Source organism: Arvicola amphibius, chromosome 10, assembly GCF_903992535.2.
Source record: "Arvicola amphibius chromosome 10, mArvAmp1.2, whole genome shotgun sequence".
In the NCBI taxonomy this organism is placed as follows: domain Eukaryota; kingdom Metazoa; phylum Chordata; class Mammalia; order Rodentia; family Cricetidae; genus Arvicola; species Arvicola amphibius.
Window position 1 is genome coordinate 72376145 of NC_052056.1, and position 20303 is coordinate 72396447.

A 20303-nucleotide genomic window follows, 5' to 3' on the forward strand; every position below is an offset into this window, starting at 1 on the left:
GATTTATAGTTACTTCATTTTAACTATTGATTTATATTTTCTACTTTTTCTGAGATGATTGCATTGTTTTTTCAAGACAGGGATTCTCTGTGTAGTGCTGGCTGTCCTGGAACTCACTCTGTAGACCAGGTTGGCTTGAACACAGAGACCTGCCTGCCTCTGCCTCCCACGTGCTGGCATTAAAGGCGTGTGCCACCACCGCAACCTGACCTACATTTGTTTCTGTAACTACAGCGTAAAAAAAAAAACTTCCCTTAAATAAGCCTCACGGTTATTATTTTTCACAATTACCTTCTAAAACAAAATTTGTTACTGTGGTTCAGGACATGTGAAGATATACAGATATACATATACAAAGCAATGTATAGAAGATGGCTACTTTCAAAAATATAAATGTATATACTAAGAAGATTTCAGGGCATATGATACCAAGTATTCATTCTCTGTACGTGTGCCCCCGTCTGTCTTCCTTCCCTCCTTCCTTTCTTTTACAGTCAGAAGTATCTCTATTCTCAATAATAAACAGTATAGCCTTAAAAAAAAAAACTTTTTTTTGAAGCTTGGCAGTGGTGGCAAATGCTTTTAATCCCAGGCTACACAGAGAAATCCTGTCTGGAAAAAAAGCAAACAAACAAAAAAATTTAAATAGATCCCTCAAAAAACATTCTAAACAATTTTCCCATCCTTAGTCTTTCTTTAGTCCCCTTGAGTAGCCCTGAACGATGTGAGATGTCTTTTCTTTCTTTCTTTCTTTCTTTCTTTCTTTCTTTCTTTCTTTCTTTCTTTCTCTTTCTTCCTTCCTTCCTTCCTTCCTTTCTTTCTTTCTTTCTTTTTTTGGTTTTTCGAGACAGGGTTTCTCTGCAGCTTTGGAGACTATCCTGGAGGTAGCTCTTGTAGACCAGGCTGGCCTCGAACTCACAGAGATCCTCCTGCCTCTGCCTCCCAAGTGCTGGGATTAAAGATGTGTGCCACCACCACCTGGCTGGGGTGTCATTCTGCATATGTGTTGCTTTTATTGGTTGATGAATAAAGCTCCTTTAGCCAATGGCTTAGCAGAGTAAAGCCAGGTGGGAAATCTGAACAGAGATATAGAGAGAGAGTAAGCGGAGTCAGGGAGATGTCATGTAGCTTCTGAAGAAGAGAGATGCCAGAATCTTACAGATAGGCCACAGCTTCGTGGTGATTCACTGATCAATAGAAATGGGTTAATGTAAGAATTAGGAGTTAGTTAATAAGAATCCTGAGCTTACAGGGCAAGTAATGTTGTAATTAATAGAGTTTCTGTGTGATTATTCAGGTTTGGGCAGCCAGGAAACTGGCTAGCAGTCTCTAGTTCCAGCTGAACACAACACAAGTACCTGTACTTGAAAAGCCTGATGCTGAGCCAGGGCGGGCTTCCCAAGAACGGGTCATTTAGCCATTGACCTCACAGCAGGTAAGTTACAGATCGTTGGACCAAGAAGTGGTTCAAGGAAAGCATGATAGTGAGTGACCAAAGGTTGTCTATAGGAACCCATTCCTTGCTGCGCCGTGGTGGTGCACACCTGCAATCCCAGCACTCAAGAGGCAGAGGCAGGTGGATCTCTGTGAGTTCAAGGTCAACCTGGTCTACAAGAGATAGTTCCAGGACAGGCTCCAAAGCTACAGGGAAACCCTGCCTCAAACCTGACTCCTCCCCCCAAAAAAAGAACCCATTTCTTGCCTGGGCACTCCCCTGGCATCTTCTGCTACAGCCTGCTTGGTCATCCTACTCTTATATCAAACTTGTTATAAAAGAAAGCTTTGCAAAAGAAGAAAGAAAGAAAGAAAGAAAGAAAGAAAGAAAGAAAGAAAGAAAGAAAGAAAGAAAGAAAGAAAGCAAGCTTTGGGGTGAGGGGATGTTAGCTAGTGTGATGGCTCACAGGGTAAGGCTGATTGCCACCAAGTCTGGTGAACTGATTCTTGGACCCACATGGTTGAAGGACTGAATCAACTGTGAAATACTGGCCTCTGGCCTCTGTCATGAGATTTCACCTTCATGAATCCCCTTCCCACACAAATAAATAAAAAGCATGGGGGAAAGGCAGCTCCAGGAAAGACCCCATGCAAAAAGTCCAGGACCAGGCTGAGCCCTGAAGTCCAAACCCTCAGGCTCTGCATTGTTACTAAGAATTTATAGCAACAGTCTCCAAACTGGCCTCTCTCCCTCCATCCGTGCCCTGTCCAGCTCACTCTCCAGGCCCCAGCACCCTCCTGGAAATACAGCTAATTGTTTTATTCCTGGGATCAAAACATATTGTCCAAAACAGTTCTCTCTCGCACTACCACTGAAGTCCACTAAACAGCAGACAAAAGAAAGAAATGTCTTCTGTTCTCAGAGGGGACTGAGCAGCCTGAAGCTCCTGCCAGCAGGCCCTTGCTCTCTTGGAAACCCTCCTTTCTTTAGAGAGCCCTGCGAATCTCTAAGACATGCACAGTGTGTTGTACAGCATATCTGAATTTCTTTTATATGAAGTTGCTTCATTATTCACCTCAAGGAAAATTGATGCTTTTGAAGGAAAAGGGTGTTTGTGCAGAGGCTTCAAGCATCCTCTTGGGAGACAGAGACGACTGGGGCAAAACTCAAGATCTGACAAGCAAGGCTTTTTATGGTTTGACCCTCACAATGCTTCCTGGGTTTTTCCTATCACTCACCACTGGCCACCTGGACTCCTGCCCATTCCTGACATACCATCTTCCTCCCAGTACTGCGGGGACACTATCTGCTTGCTGACAACCAACCCACTATCCCAAAGGCCTTGAGGGAGACCAAAGGACCGGCTTCCACGCTATGCCTGTGCTTTGGAAGCAGAAGCCTGGTGTTCAAATCCTGACTCAGTTCTTCACACCAGACATGGTTACCTAGCTTCCCCATCACACCTCTAAACTCCTCGAAGGGCTGTTACAGGAATGGTGTAAGGTTCAGGTCGGTCAGTGCATAACCCGGGCTCCTTCGCTCTTCTCCCAGCTCCTATTGCACTATGCACACCACAGATGCTTTACACGTGTTCACTTGGCCACTTCTCCCACAACTGCCAATTTCCTTCCGTAGATCAGTGTCTCCTCAGGTCTCAGAAGTTTCTTGTATCTACCAACAATCTCATGATTTGGATATTATAAAATAAACTTATGTCTCTACTTTTTGTTTTTTATTTGTTTGTTGTTTTGAGACAGAGTTTCTGTATTGTGTAGCTCTGACTGTCCCAGAACTTGCTATGTAGACCAGGCTGACCTGGAACTCACAGAAACCCACCTGCCTCTGCCTTCTCTGAGATTAAAAGCAAGCACCACCATGCCTGGCCATGAGATGTACCTTAAATAATAGCATCCTTTATTAATGTTTCATTCCCTTAAAAATGAATTAATGGGGGGTGGGTGCTATAGAGGTGGTCTACTGGTTCAGAGTGCTTCCTGCTCTTCCAGGTCCTAGCACCCACTTTGGGCCACTCATCACTGCCAGTAACTCTAGCTCCAGGGGATCTGAAGTTCCCTTTTGGGGACTGAAGTCCCCCTCCCACAAACATACAAATAAATAAAGCAAAAATTAAACTTTTAAAAATGAATTGATCAGTTCAGTGTGTGGTGTATGCATGTGTGTGCATATATATGCAGATACACTTGCCTTTGCATGTACATGTGGAGGCCAGAGGTCAGCTTTAGGTGTCCTCCTCTACCACCCTCTACCTCCTGGCTTCAACCATAAAGGCTGGCCAACAAGCCACCTGGGACCTGCCACTCTGTACGGCCCCTTGCTTTTACATGGATATTAGGGATCTGAACTCAGATTCACGCATTTATCCACTGAGCTCTCTTTTCTCTTTGAGTACTGCGAGTGTTCTCAGCCATTCCTTTGACAGTCGGCTCTGGAGAAGCTGGCTGGGAGCCACCCACCAAGACCATAAACACCTCCAGAGTGCAGCTCCGCCTCCCTACTTCCCACAGCTCCTTACTCAGTCTGTGCTTAGAACACACCTAGTAACTGCTTGTGGCATAAACAAAAGCTTCACATACATGATGTGAGTGGGGAAGGGTGGCGGGGGCGGGGGGAGCCCTCTCCAAATGAGCCGTTATGCAGAAAGGGTCATTGTTGCAGGAGGCCGAGCTGGAGGCAAGCCCTTCTCTCATCCACAAGGACCAGCGCCCCCAATTACACCAGCTGGCCTCCAACTTCTGTGTGAGCCGATTAAAAAGCACCCGCTCTCTAGTGTCTGGAAACTCCTGCGAGGAAAGTTTGCTGCCCAAAGTTGGCTTTTGACTAGAGTCTTAACAAGAGGCTTGGGCAGGCTGTGCGGAGAGACAATGTCACTTTAGGGAAGCAGCTGGAAGCTGCAGTTAGAAGAATTATTTTAATGAATACATTTCCTTTCAATTGTATGGGAATATCAAGATCCCATTAGAATGGGGAAGCAATTAGAACTAATAAAGATGAATGCGCAGCGCTCGGTGCATGCGGAATAACAAGCAGCCAACAAAGGGACTCCCAGAGCAGGCTCTGATCCAAGGGAGCCCACAGCCAGCAGAGGGGAGAGGCCCCGCTCAGCACTCAAAGCCACTGTGCCCTGCACATTCTGATCACGGCCTGGCCCACAAATGGTGTGAGTTGTGCCTCCGAGGTGGGGGGTGGCCCCACCCCCTCCTGGGTCAACCTCTTGGGGGTTGAGATGGACTGTTGGCAGCCCCTTGGCAACAGCCATTCAAACCGGGGCTCTGGCTCCTTGCCAACTTCTAGCCTGTCCCTTGAACTAGGTCTCATTGTGTCCAGGTGGCAAAGGCCTTCTCGCCAACTCTCCTTAGAAGTTTGGAAAGGGACTGGGACAGTGAGGAGGGAAAAAAGGGCGAAAGAGAAGGGGCCTTCTGCCCCTGCAGCTCTTCCCTCCCCTCCTCCACTGCGCACAGTCTTGTACCTCCTCTGAGTTTGGGGTTATGTTACAGTCGGGTGCTGAGTCACAGGCAGCCAAACACAGAAGTACTGTTGCTTACACAATTGCTCTTCAAACAGCAACAAACAATTTTCATTACCCAAGTCAGATCGAATCATTCGCCTGGCCATCCTGCCTCAATCCCAGCCCCGCGACCAGGCCTGAAGCCTAATGCTTTGCCCATCCACTCTGACAGCACTGGGCTTCTTTCTGCCTTGGGCTCTGGTGACAGACAAAGCTCTTTCTCGCCTCTGTTTGAGCTGGAGCTGCTGCATGGCTGTCAAGACTATCAGGGGAGCAGAGGAGACACAGGCACCTCTGCAGTGGGGCCCACTCAGTTGCAGGGCCGGCACGTCTCTTAGCACCCATATGAAATAAAGGCTGAGGACTACCCCCGAGTTTAGGAGGCATCCAACAAAAAAAAAAGCCTGGCTCACCCCCAAAGTGTTCACTGGCCCCGAAGTAGTGTCTGTACTTGACATTTCATTGTTTAATCTTTCTTGGCCAGACATTTTTTTTTTGAAACAGGAATGTGTAAACTCATTCCGAAATGTCTGTATGAGAGGTCAGTTACACATCATTATTGGGATTTTTCTATCACATCTCTTTTTAAAAAGTATCTTTACAATCTTATTTGAACCTCAAAATAACCGTGTGGGGTGGACAAGGCAAGAGCCCCTCAGCCCAGCAATGAGGACACACTGGTCCCGGGTGCAATGTTCTGCGCAAGGGTCACGGGACGATGGCTAAGAACCTGGTCAGTACACTCTGTCGCCTTTCCCACACCTCCACAAAGTGCCAGGCATCCCAGGAGCCTTAACCCTGCAATTCTTTGCTTCCACTGTAACTCCTTAGCCCTCCTCATGTACTAAGAACCAAGGGTTATGAAGGGCCCTCAAGATTCTGATCTACAGTCACCAAAGTGCTTGCTTTGCCATGCTCCCTGCCAAAGAGAAAGTCCCTTCCTCTCTTTCCACAGTTCAGATAAGGATTGTTTGAAAAGTTTCCAGGACACAGTAGATACATTAAGAACTGGGGAAAAATTGTTGCTTCTGTCCCTCGGTACAACATTGTAGTGTCTAGGGACTGGCAAGGATAAAATCAAGTCTATGCCCCCATCTTGCCCCCTCCACCTCCCACATCTGAAGGCCTATCCATTTAACTTATGAGAGTTTTTGTTTTTATGATTCGGGAGTGTAATCTGTAAACTGAAATGCATAGGTAGTCAATACAGTTTGGCAAGTTGGAACCAATGTATTCCTATACTGAAATTACAGAGGCATTTCATCTACCCAGGAAGTTCCTGCCACCCCTCTCCAGTCAGACCCACCCCCAGTCTCCAGTGTCCTAATGATACCACATAGATTAGTTTACCCTGCCTCGCATACACAGAATCCTACCGTAGCTATCTCCTTGAATACATGGAACCCGAGCATCGGTATCTTTTGTATCTTTCGTTTAGTGTAATGTCTGTCGGGTTCACCCATGTAATGTCAGCAGTTTGTTCTTGTCCAAAAAGTAAGTATTGAAAAACGAAATCATAAAATTTTCTGGTAAGTGGATGGAGCTGGAAAAAATTATACTGAGTGAGGTCACCAAGGCCCAGGAAGACAGACGTTGCACATTCTCTCCCATAGGCTGATTCCAGCTTCAACTCATCTGTTTTGTGTGTTTAACTCAGAGCACAAGTGGAAGCCAGGAAACGAGAAAGGGACATTTGCTTTAAGGGAGAGAGGGAGACATTATAAATAAAACAAGAGCAGAGATGTGGAAGACTGGGGCGTGGAAAGGCTTAGGCAGGGAGAGGACCAGGGAAAGGGGAGGGTAACCCAAAGGAAACGGGTAGGAAAAGCCATGTGGAACCCTACTGTCTCAGAACCAGCTAAGAATTATAATTGGACGGGACAGTAGAACACATGTGACATGAAAGAGGATGGCAGGGACACTGGAGGTTAAGGTTGGAACTGTTTGAACTAGGACAGGGCTGCGTGGGGAAAGGGAGGAGCTAAACACAGTTAAGGATTGGAAGACCTTTATGGAACCCTGCTAGTAAGGAAGCTAATTTCAAAATACTTTTTTTATATAATTTTTATTTATTTATTATGTATATAGTATTCAGCCTGCGTGTATGCCTGCAGGCCAGAAAAGGGCACCAGATCTCTTTACAGAAGGTTGTGAGCCACCATGTGGGTGCTGGGAATTGAACATAGGACCTCAGGAAAAGCAGCCAGTGCTCCTAACCACTGAGCCATCTCTCCAGCCCCTCAAAATACATTTTTAAAAAGGTGTTTGAATGTAAGTACTCTGCATGGATGGACAACCTTGCTCCCAGAATCCATGGATTATTAAATAAAAATTGTAGTGTAAGAGGTATGGGATAGCTCCCCAGGAGTTATACCTCTTAGGAGTCAGGAAGGCCCCAGAGGTCTCAAAACAAAAGCAAACAAACAAACAAAACAACAACAAAAACCCTCAAGCTATTTCCTTGCTCTTGGTTGTCCATCATAGCTACATGGTAAGATCCTATTGCTGAAGACACAACACACTGAGCTGCAGGACATAAAATCAGTCTCAAATGTCCTCCTTGCTGACCAGCTTACCTGGTGCTGGGAGGTGCTATGCAGCCTGCTGGGGTGAAAAGACATCAATGGTTTTACCTAGCACCAGATCCTGCTATAATCCTACCCTGATGGACGAGGTGTGCCCACCGGTGCCCAGTGGTCTGTTGTGGGGTAACTGGGTTTTTTTTGTTGTTGTTGTTTTGTTTTTGAGGCTGGTTTTGTGGAGACAGGAGCTCTCCATATGCTGTCGTGTGCAGATCTTCCAGTGCAGTAAGGCCACCCATTGCTCTCTGTGTGAGCCTAATAAACCCATGGCTTCCCAGCACTTACTTTAGCGGAACTGTACCTTGGTTCACCATTGAGATCTTAGGAGGAAGACTGGACTTTATGTCTCCCTTGCAGGTAAAGAATTTCAGCAACACTGGTACACTCAGGAATTTACAGTCTCTGTGGTTACCGGCACAAGACCAAGCCAATTCCAGCATGGATGGCAGAGGGGGTACTCAAGAGGCCCTGAAGTGCTACTGATAATTGTTAGCTAGCAGCTGTGGTGGGTATCGCTCTTCTTTTGGGGTGCGGACAGGGATAGATTACCCATGTTCTAGGGGCTAACCCCATGTCCATGTGCACATGGCAGCACTAATTGGACTTGGTGGTTATTTAGAAGCCGGGGAGGAAAAGGGGAAGAGGAAGAGATTAAACAGAAAGGGTGGTGTTTTGAGGGGATTCAGAAGGAGATGGATGAAGTAAATGGGAGGTGGGTTTGACCATATTCCATTGTATATGAGTGTGAGATCCTCAAGGGATAAATTTTTAAAAATCTACGGTAAGGGTAGCACTGAGAGTGAAGCTATACATTAACCTGGAAGATGGGGTGGGGGGAACTTTGGGGAGCTTTGAAGAAAGTAGATTTAAAGTAGCTGATACATTAATAAAAAATAATAGCTCACTTGAAATAAGTATTGTTAGTATTTTTAAAGCCATCTAAACTTTTGCTAATTTGTCCCTTACAATGCTCCCCATTCATCCTATCTCCGGCAGGCTCCTTTCCTCAGATACGCCTGCATCTTTCCTTGACCAATCTCGCTGTAACAGGTGCATTATTCTGTCTTCAGCACTGTCTTTTTAAGAAGGGCACCAGCAGGGCAGTCCACTGGTGATCATGAACACAGAAAGGCTCCGGAGATCTGGGTTTGCATTTCCAGTCTAGCACATAACAGATGAGTGGTTTGAGGCAGGTAATTTAACCTCTCTGTGACTGTTTTCCCATTTGTAAAATGAGGATAATAATACTTTGCTAATAGGGATTTGGGAGGACTAAATTATATTGTACATAAAACGTTTGGCACAATGCTAACTAGCAATGGCCCCAAGCTAGATTATAATAAACATCTTCCTGCCTCATTCACACACTTAAGTTTTTATAAGTCATATGATATTAATGGGTATATATTTCTCAAAGTTTTTGTTTTGTTTTTTGTTTTGAGACAGGGTCATGCTATGTAACCCAGGCTAGGTTTGAATTATATTGTTTTTGGTTTTTTTTTTTTTTTTTTTTTTTTTGAGATAGTATTTCTCTAACAGCTCTGGCTTTGTAGACCAAGCTAGCCTCAAATTCACAGAGACCCTCCTGCCTCTGCCTCCAGAGTGCTGGGATTAAAGGCGTGCGCCACCACTGTCGGGTTTATTATACCCATTTTTATCAATAATGCAGCCCAAGAGCAAAGAGTTTTAGTTAAACTTGTCCAAGATTATGTGGTTGGCAAATAGCAAATGCCACAGGAAAAATACGACCGTTTGTAAAATGTCAGTAATAGCAGCAGTACTTTAATGAGAATCAGACGAATATAGGGGAAATGCTTTTACAACAAAACCTAGCGCATGGATGCTAAATAAACATAATTGCTATGGTGATTCAGAAATAACAGTGAATATCGAGTACCTGGATGTTAAATAAACATAATTGCTGTGATGACTCAGACGCAACAGCAAATAAATTCTATACATGACCTCCAAGGAAGACTTCGGAAAGGCGATGTTGAAGCTTAGTCCTGAACAGTGGGTAGGATCTGAAAACACGGTAGGAGAGGGAATTTTCAGAGTGGGGAGGAGGAGGGACACGAAGTGGGAGACGCTGGGAGTGAGAGGTCACCAAGGGGAGAACTAAGAGTAGTTCTGATTGGGGGAAATGTTTCCGTTCCTCAAGCCAGTCAGCGTGGAATGTGCTTCCTCGGTGCATCACCGCAGAGTGTGCTGTCCTCACCTTGCAATTAACCACTGGCCAGTATTTCGAGACTGCCTCCAAGATCCTCTTCCGCCCTGTAATAGGCATCCTCTCCACATGCCACCGAGGCCGTAGACAAAGACTGCAGTCTTTCCCCGTGTGTCCTGATAAATTTTAATGGCCCTAGCGTGCACTCGGAGGCCCTCTCTAATTTACCATCCCAAACGTGTCTCCAAGCGCGCCGCTCCTAAGCCTCTGCAGCTGACGTGAGCATTTACGAGAAGAATGTGCTCGAACTCCGCGCTAGGTCTCACAGAGAAGCTTTCCCACCCCGAGTGACAGCTTACAGCGTTTACCCCGAGGCACAGGCACACTCTCCCTGGGCGCCTGCACCTGCCGAAGCGGGATGGCCGCCCGCGGTCCCCGGCCGCCATCTTGGCCGCGGAGGCCGGAAGCGGCGAGCACGGACTGCGGCTGCGCGGCCGTGGGCGAGCATGGAGCTCGCCGTGACCTCTGGGTGCTCCCGCCGCCGTACCTCCCCGGCCTGTTCGCGCAGTCTCTGGGGTGGCTCGCCGGGCACCGCCTGCCCCAAGGCATGTGGCAGAAGCCTGAGAGTGGGACAGCCCTGTCTCCTCCCGCCAAAGGCGAGCAGGATGGCCGAGACGGCGAGCCCAGGCCCTGGCCGCCTCCCAACGCCAACTGATCGGAAGGCCGCCTATTCTGTGCAGTTTCTGCTGGTGGAGACAGGAGGAAGAAACTCATCGTACACTTCCAAGAAGGTGAAACATGTTATCGGTGATTTGAAGGCTCTGCACCGGAAGATCGCCTCAAGAGCCGCAGAACATCGCGGTACGTTTTTGCTTCCCAGCTGAAACAGCTTCACTGCAAAGCATCACACATCTTGACCTACAGATTAAAACCTGTTGAGGGCTTGTAGGAGGATCTGGGAAGAGATGGCCCAAGATTAGGTCTCTTAGTGATAATCGTGGGTCGTATCTCCATGAAAGGTAATAGCACCGGGGAGGCTCAGTTCTGGGAGATGCTGAGTCGGTTGGGGTGTGCTCCCATCAAAAGAATTCTCTTTGGGTCCCCGAGAAGGCTTATTATGGAAGGTTTTGTTCAGCAGCGATACCTTAGTACAGGTGCCTCACACCAATTCATCGGAATACGAATGTTCTTGGAGTCCCCAAAGCAACATGGAAATCACCAGGATGAAAGCCCTAGGTTCGTGGACGGGCTTCAGTACGAGTCAACAGAGCCAGAGCCATGTCTATTTAGAGCCAGTACAAGGGCCACCCTTTAGTACTGGTGAGGTCGGGAGGAAGGCCAATGAGGGCCTAATAGGTGTCATTTCTGAGAAAATTGTGAAACTTTAGTTTTTAGATCTTGTATCTTGCTAGGTTTTGTTACTTTTAAGATATTAAATTGCTGTTTCTAAATAAGGGCATTCTTTTTTCCTATAGAATTTTGTTGTAGAGATTTGTTCATTTTGTAAAATGTGTTAAAAAGTATTGCATTTTATTCTGTGATTCTGAATGCACTATGCAGCACTGTAACGCTGGTCCTTGATGACTTGAAGGAACTCAGCAGTTTGATCTGGTATCTGGGGGAAAAACCTTATTTGATGCCAAGCCTCTAACACTTTTTGCGTTTTATTTTAAAAGGACTGGTATGTATTTCTATTTTCTTAACTATTATAGTGATCTAGAAAAAATTAAAATGCAGTAAATGAGAAGCTTATCCTGGTGCACCGATTAAACTTGTTGAACATCTTTTGTGTGGTGCTGCACAGTTTCAGGCACTCAGGAATAGAATGTGCCCTATGTTTGGTGGGAAGCGTAAATAAACCGGAAATTACAATACAATGAATGAAAGGCTATTCAGGGACATGTGATCTAGTGATCTAGTGATCTAGTGAGGCGTCCCTGAGGTTACCTCTAGTAAATCCCCTCAGATTTACTAGAGATTACTTGGAGGAGGCAAGGGGAAGGTGTAAAAGAAGGAGCTGGAGTTGGGCTGGTATAAAAAATGTTATAAGAGCACTGATCATTCTCAATAACATAATACTCCAGGGGAGCAGTGGGTTTTAGAGCACAGTGATTGTGACCATGATCAGTTTGGCCTTCGCTACCTTCCTTCACTCAACCTCTGTAAGGGTCCTTCTTCTACCAAAGCCTTCAGAGGCCAAATAATGCCTGAAACATTACATAGATAGCAGCGACACGTTATCTTTTCCTGCCAAGAAGCTCCACTCCAGGATCTGTCCCCGGCACTGGCAGCCCTGTGCTTTTGTTCCGTGCTGTCTCTGCTGCTTTCCCACTTAGTGGAGACATGTAGACACCATGATGATTAGCCCCTGGCCTCTGGTATGGTCCACCTACCTTCAAAGTACAAGCAGAGACCCACTAGAGATGTGCATTAGGGAACTGTGTCCTTAAAGCGACCATAATAGAGAAGCTGTTTTCTGTTTATCACAATTTTTCTGCTACCAGTTATGTTCAGATAACATTAAGTATGCTAAGGTTGTCAAGGAACGCATGTTAGGACACAAGCTCAGGGATTTGATGAATCTAATTCAGGTCAGAATAAAATCTGTCAGTAGGCAGTTTGCTAATGATTAAAAATGGGCCCTGAGTAGTTTGTAATTCACGTGGAGATGACCTTGCTAGGTACTAAGTTAATTAAAATGAGAAGAATGCCTTTGCCTTTCAGGAGCAATGCTTTCTCCCAGGCAGAGGTCAGAAGCATGAGCGGCAAGTGTCAGATTACTTGATTTTTGCCTGCAGTTGCTTGGTTAAAATGCCCAGACAGCGCCCAAGTCTCTTGCGCCCACTTCAGGTTGTCTCATTCTAGCCCAGTGTCCCCATCCCTGGATGTCCCGTCAGGATACCGTGTGTGATTTCGGTGGCCACATCTCCAAGAACAAGTCAGTCAGTTGCCGCTCAGTCTCTAAAGGACTGAGGTAGAATAAAAGCAGCCTGACTTTTACTGGTGACAAAATGGCTTTGCTAAAGGTCAAACGTGTAAAGACCCGGCAGAGACAAGGCTAACAGAAAAGGACCGTGCATTAGATGCCTTATAGGCCAAAGGCCTTTCCCACTGCTCTTTGCAAGTGTCCTGCAAAGCATCACTAAATATCTACATTTCAGACACACCAATGGCAGTAATGCCCATACTCAAGTCCCCGAATAGACAGCTCTTTTCTGCTTTCCACGTGTGTACCCGTCTTTAAGGGAAGATAGGACCTTCCACTTCACTGAGCACATGCATGCGGAGACCACAGAGCCCTCACAGGTGGCCTGACAGAACAGGATTAGAGCCGAGGTCTTAGTCAAGAGTTTTTACCCTTTGCATTATTGTACACATTTTCTTCTTAGACTGGAAAGTCTTAGGGTGTCTGTCACCAGACTCGTCTGTCTTCGAACACTGCAGTGTTTGTGGAGATACAGACGAGGACTCTGTCACTAAGGTAATTACAACAAGGGTAAAAGCAGGCTAAATGAAGTTGGGGTAGTGTTGGTGAGCTTCAGTCCCAGCTGTGGGTACTTTCGGTGTTCTCAGTGTGTTGATTACACATGGTATACGTACTTTTGCTCAGTCCTAGCTTTACCTGCATTGGCCATGTTTCCTCAGTCTTTAGTCTCCCGTTTCTAGTAAGCCCCAAATCAGTCTCTCATGCCTGTGACCTGCAAATGTGGTTCCCAGTGTTGTTTCCAGATAGTAGTAGAAACGGGCAGAACTTGTACCCTTGCCTCAGGATGCAAGACCTCCCATGTCACAGATGCCATCATCAGCTTTTCAGGACTAAGAGATGGCCCCTGGGTCCATGTGCACAGCAGATCCTGGTCACAGTAAGGGCAAGAGCTGAAACCTGTTGTTTGTGGTCATTCACATGAGTGGGAAGAAAGGCCTGCCAAGTGCCACCAGGAAGCAAAGCCAGTGGAGGAAACTGAAACCAGTGGCTTTCGTATTGGACGATGGGAAAATAGCTCCACCTAAGAACTCTTAACAGGCATTTATTTAGTGCTGCTGGTGACTGAACCCAGTACCCTCAGCATGCCAGGTAAGTACGCCACCTCTGAACTGCGTTCCCAGCCCACAGAGACCCGGCCTAGCCTGGAGTTTGCAGTGTAGCCCATGCTTGCCTCAAACTCTTCCTCAGTGTTGGGCTTCCAGATGTGGTGCAATACCCAGCTCTTCAGGGATTTTGATGCAAGAGTCAGAACTCATGACCTACAGGAACTTGCGAACAGGTGTTTGGAAGCAGCCTCAGGTTGACTGCAGCTGTCCCGAGATCCAGCAAGCAGGCACATAGTGCTCCAAAGGTGGCAGCTGATTTGTAGCTCATACGAGTCAGGCCTCAGTTCATAGGCCCAACCCCAGTTTCCTCTTGAGGTAATTATTTTTCATGCCTTGGTCATGGTGGCAATTGATACTTATGTAAATTATACCTCAAATTGTGCAGCCCGGCAAAGATGGCAACAATTACCTCCCGGCAGAAACAAGCATAATAAGGAAGTTGGGTATCCTGAAAAGTCTCCTGATCAAGGCCTTTTAGAAGTCATGGCCATGTGACCTTGAACAAGGAATCCTATTCTCAGTGCTGATCCAGGAAACCGTTTAGTGGATGATTGAAGTAGGGTCAGTGAAATCCATACCCCACACTCCAGTCTACCCCCTGAAATCAGACGTCGGCCACCTCCCAGTCAATAACTATAGCAGCTAGCCTTCGCCAAGCCTGTGTGCCAGGCGTAGTGCTGAGAATGAGAACCACGTGGTCTCATGCATCCACACAGCAGCCCTGTGAGGCAGATTCCACACTGGCAACGTTAAGATCCCGTAAGAAAACCACAGGAAAGCCTATTTCTACCATTCTCTCAATACTCAAGTCTAATGCCTTGGCGACTTAGCAAGCTACATCCTGAGCATCGGGACTGGGCTGGGAGACAGAGGCAGTGAGTGGTGATGAGGGGCCCGGCAAGTGGGCTTCTCTGACTGACGACTCTGATCGAGAGGGAAGCCCGCTTTTGAGGGATGACGCCCCTGAGACACCTCCAGAACCCTTGTGTCAGTGTTGTGGGGGAGGAGCATCCACTACCTGAGCACACCTGAAACCAAAGTAAAAGGCAGACCTTTGGCCCCTGGGATGTTTACATTCCCCCCAACCCTGCTTTACCCGTGGACAACAAGTTGGCCTCAACTGGGTTTTTAAATTCTCCCACTTTGGGGTGTCATGTCTTTGACACAGACAGTTCTACCTACCTGAGAACACCTGGAAAACTAGACGTCAGAAGGCAGCTACCAAAGCTCCTCCCACCGGATCTGCTACAAGGTAAATACTGTTAGGACATGTATCACTCACTCAACAGGTATGCGTTGAGCCACTTTTCGATGGCTGGCGTACACACAGGTGATGAGATTACAATAGAGGGTGAAATGGATAAACACCCTTGTCCTCCTGGGGCTCTTGTGCTGGAGCGAGGAGAATCAGGCCCCCAGCACGCAGGACAGTGGCCTCTGTTGTAGGGGGAGACGCAGGAAGAACTCAGGGAGTGCTGGAAGATGTGCAGGCCTCAGAGAACTCCGCCCAAGGAGTCCTCACTGAGCCGTGGCGTTTGATTCACAGTGACACAGGAAGCCCAGAAGCTTACTACAGGTGTGTGTGTGTGTGTGTGTGTGTGTGTGTGTGTGTGTGTGTGTGTGTGTGTGTGTGTTGGGGGGCTGGTAGAGGAAATGCCAAGCCTGAAGACCAGGTGTGTTGGGAAACATAACGCCAGCAGGAGGAGTCAGTGGGAGGGGTGAGCGGGAGAGGTTTCCTAGCTAAAGGGGTAGCAAGGCTATCATGTGTCTGTCTGCACTGACTGCAGGTCCAGCCGCAGACCCCAGAGCTTCTGCAGGACTCACCTTGGGCGGGGCACAGCTGCTGAGCCTGGAGAAGAAGGGAAGATAAAATATTCTATGTGGTCTTTAGCTGTCTGGATGCTTAATGGTAAAGAAATTGGAAGTTTTTATAAAAATACAAAAGAAGGGGTATAGGGATGGCAGTGTGGTGTGTGTGTGTGTGTGTGTGTGTGTGTGTGTGTGAGTGTGAGTGATCTCTACTGATAGCACAGTAGAGGTATGTAGTAGGCCAGCCATGATTAGCAGCGTGGTGGCTTTCCGTGTCCAGCATACTTTGTTTACACTTGCCTGGAGTATAGATGACCTGTGGGGTTTGGTTTTGGTTTGTTTAGATTTATTTATCTTTAATTTTATGTGTTTGAGTGTTTTACCTGCATGTATGTGCACCACATGCATGCAGTGCCCTCAGAGGCCAGAAGAGGGCATCAGATCCCCTGGAACTGGAGTCAGGGTTATGAGCAGTGGAGGCCATTGTGAGCTGCCCTGTGGGTGCTGGAAATCAAACCCAGGTCTCCTTCAAGAGCAACAAATGCTCTTTACTGCTGTTCACCTCTCTAGCCCTTGACTTGTATTAATTGTGAGCTCCAAATTCACAACATCGTGTCATAGAATATTTATTCTCTCAAGATTTCTTGAGGTTTATCATCAGGGTTTGGTTTGGGGTATGTGAGCCGGGAACTAAGCTGAAGACTTAATAACACATGCACATAGACAGACAGAGACCTGGGGACACGGGTCATCCTTGATACAAGAATGCTAAGTTATTTTGCTCCAGGGAAGCTTATATAGGGATCCTTACCTGATAGACATACCCAGCTCTCAGGATCTTTCAGCTGCAGGCCTCACCAGAACCCACTCCCCTGCCGTCAGGGTCTCGTGCTCAGAGCAGCTGCAGGCACAGGTTAACAAATTGTTTTGTTCAGTTCATTCCAGCAGGCAAAGGGTCTGAGGCAGGCAAAGAAAGTCAAGGGGCCAGGGGTCTGAAGCCCCCAATAGCTTCCTCTTTTCTATATAATTAGACAAGGCCTGTCTTGGGTTGCAGAAGCTCATGACAGGCTCCTGTCTTACCCATCCCTGGCTACTGATCTTTCTGTAGCCTACTAACCCATAACTGCTCTTGGAGGAAGCCCACTTTCTTGGGCAAATAACGGTTCACTCCAGTTACAGGAGTTCCTAAGGCCAGCTGTTCAGCAAGCCTAGGCCATATGGGAGTGGCTGGGCTGGCATGGGCGTGGCACAAATATGATGAAAGGAAAGGGAGCAGCCAATGGCATGCTCTGGCTGTTCTTATAAAAGGGGGTCTATAGATCAAACCGAAAAATACCCTGGCAAAAATTATATAGGGAATTCTGGATCCCTAAGGCAGTGGCAACCCGTCTGGCTAGGAGATCTATAATGCTAGCCACAGTTGTCTGACTGGTTGCAATCCGGGCTGTCTCGGTGATCTTGAAGTCTCGGCCGGGACGGCTCAGCATCAGTTGACTCACTGGAACAGGCACCAAACCCGGAACCCGGCCCACAGCGGCCGTCATCTCGTTAGCCCAACAGCTGTTCAAAAGACACAAAACTTGAGACCAATTAAGGGCAGAAACATTCAAGGTATAATTAGCCACAGACAGCCGCATGAGAAGCCCTATTTTGGCTCTGGCTTTCCATCTTGCTGTGTTATTAAACAAGGTAGAATCTTGCACAGCCGAGGGTCCAAAATTTAAGCAGGCACGAAGTCCACAGAGATGCCATCCTGTGAAGGTAAACACTACACACATTGGGCTGGATTCTGGAAATGAAACTTCTTGAGAATCCTTGCTAAGATTCTTGTACAGTGGTCACGGTTCCCTTCACCATAATGAATAATGTGCTTTGGCCATAAACCGTACTACTGGGCCAACATTTAACACAAAGAGAAGGGAAATTCAGCAAAAATAACAAACTGCCAGATAGTCTCCTGTCTCCTTAACTAATCCTCCTGCTTCTGCCTCTTTTAGCAAATCCTTCCGGCATAATGCCACCACAACAGGCCACGGCAGCAGGCAAGCTCAGGGACCTTCTGCAATTGCCATGCATGCTTCTCGTGTCCTGCAGGAAAGCCTGCTTCTTCCGCTGCAGACTCTTGGGTACACAGAGCCAGAGACCACCATCGTCTTCTGGGCCTCTCCATGAGCACTTAGAACAGTTGGCTGCCCTCGCAAAGCTTGGCTCCAGCCAGTGCCTCTCCACCCGCAAGAACTCTGGGAAGTGGGCTCTCACTCAGGAATCGCAGAAGAGGCCCAAGCTCCCTCTGCTCCTCAGGCCCATAATGGTGGACAGGCTCCCAAGCCCCACTTCCTCCAGTAAACAATCATTTAGGGAATTTGGGCATCGTTTCTCTGTACACTACTTCCTGCTGTTTATTGGATGAAGTATCTTTGGGTTTTTTTTTTCACGGTGACATTTCGGGGGGGGGGGTCTTGGTCCATCAAACCATATTAATCTAGAATGAATCCACAGATTCTCATTCTCTGTGGAAACAAAAGCAGAACCTCTTTTGCAAAGCAACAAATCCCTAGACCCATATTTTAAAGTCAAGATATCTTTCTTAGCAGTTCCCAGAATCAAATGTCTTTCTCCAGTCAAAAAACCAAAAGACAACACAATAACATACATCTGTACAATAACATACATCTGTACACATTCCATCTTTTCTCCTTTTAATCGGACTGTCTATACTCTGTCTTTTTAAAAAAAAAACTTACTCTTTTTACACAAAGACAGATACCCATCTTCAATCTACTCTAAACATTGGGGGGGGGCGATCTCTCAGCCTTCCCTGGTTCCTAATCACACTGGGGGCCTCCACCTGTAGTGCCCGTGCCACTACAGGTTGGTACTCAAGCTGGGAACCAGGCCTGGAGATCTAAAAACACACGCACACAGACAGAGAAACGGGGGCACGGGTCATCCTTGATACAAGAATGCTAAGTTTATTGTGCTCCAGGGAAGCTTATATAGGGATCCTTACCTGATAGACATACCCAGCTCTCGGGACCTTTCAGCTGCAGGCCTCACCAGAACCCACTCCCCTGCCGTCAGGGTCTCGTGCTCAGAGCAGCTGCAGGCACAGGTAAACAAGTTGTTTTGCTCAGTTCACTCCAGCAGGCAAAGGGTCTGAGGCAGGCAAAGAAAGTCAAGGGGTCAGGGATCTGCAGCCCCCACCAAGTCTCTAAGACAGAATCTCATGTAACCTAGCCCAGATGCAAGCCTGTATGTAGCTAAGGATGATCTTGAACTCCTGATCTACTTCTCTCCTCCCAAGTGCTGGGATTAGATAGAATGCCTGGTGATTCCTTCATTCTCCGAGAACCTCCAAACGAGGTAGCTTGTGTACTGCCACAAAGTCATCTTGTGCTGCAGTTCTGAGTTGGGTTCATGGAGGACCATCAGGGGATCCTGCTGGGACCACTTGGGAGTGTCCAGCATCCATGCTTGATGACTCCCTGTTTGCACCACATGGCTCTTCTAGGATTTTGGCGCCAAAATCAAGGGCTTCAAAGACATGTTAGGTTCTATGCAGAGATGGACACAGTATTCTCAACAGCCCCTCCCCATGTCACAGTAGGCCACAGGCCCCTCCCACCTCTTCAGGAAGGCCACATGTCTCTGCTGGCTATCCCATACAGCAACTCACTGAACCCCAGCAGAAAATGCCATTTTCACAGAGGCAGACTCTGGCCCCTTCCCTCCCCAACTCTCAGACTCTGGGGAAGGGAAAGAGAAGAGAAGGCAGTGTCCTCTCCCCAGGCATGGCTGTGTGCTTTGCAGAGAAACCAGAGCAGTTAGCATCTGTTGAGGCCAACAGTGACTATTCAGTCATTGGCTTGTGATGATTTTACCAAAACAACGCACCTCATTAGTTCTAAAGACGGCTAGCAACTTTGAGCAGCTCTTCGTCCTAAGCGTCCTCAGTGCCAAAGCCAGAAGAAATCATAGGATGCAGTTCAGCCAGGGCTGATATCGGCTTAAAGATAGAATTTCGAGGGCTGGAGAGATGGCTCAGTGATTAAGAGCACTGGCTGCTCTTCCAGAGGTCCTGAGTTCAATTCCCAGCAACCACATAGTGGCTCACAACCATCTGTAATGAGATCTGGCGCCCTCCTCTGGCGTGTGGGCATACATAAAGACAGAATGTTGTATACATAATAAATAAATCTTAAAAAAAAATACAGAATTTCGATAAAAGCCTGGGGTGGGGGAAAGGGGTTCCAGGCAAGGCAAACAACTTCATCTACTAAAGTTAGGGCGCAGGGTGCTCAGTGTCCTGGAAACAATTCGGGTACCCCTTATGATTGAGCCTCCCATCTGTGGCTGGAGAGAGCAGCTAGGAGGCCGTAAAGGAAGAGAGCACTGGGCTCTTGATGGTGCCGTAGGGAAATGGGAGCTGATGGATGGGCTGGAGATAGATACATCAAGTGGAGACCTTGCCATGGTCCAGAGGAAAGGTGTGACAGCATTACCAAGGTAACTGTGGCAGCAGAAGTGGAGGTGGGAAAGGGCCGGTGGGGGCAAATAACTAGAAATGGTTTGATAATTGGTTAATTGTAGGAAATGGGACAGGGAGTTGAGGTCCTGCCCAGTATTCTCTAGCCAGGGTACTACAAGGATGTGACAGTTATTAATCGTAAGAGCGGTGCTCAGGGCGAGCTA

The 20303-nt window shown here is 47.3% G+C and overlaps 1 protein-coding gene across 1 annotated transcript; it reads left to right on the plus strand.

The window, feature by feature from the left end:
- The first annotated feature begins 10218 nt into the window (after positions 1-10218).
- On the plus strand, positions 10219-11591 carry Magef1 (MAGE family member F1). The gene is given in 3 exon segments (XM_038346558.2): positions 10219-10565; positions 10568-10859; positions 10861-11591. Coding segments are annotated over 3 exon segments (720 nt in total). The 5' UTR covers positions 10219-10375; the 3' UTR covers positions 11099-11591.
- The last annotated feature ends 8712 nt before the right edge of the window (positions 11592-20303 follow it).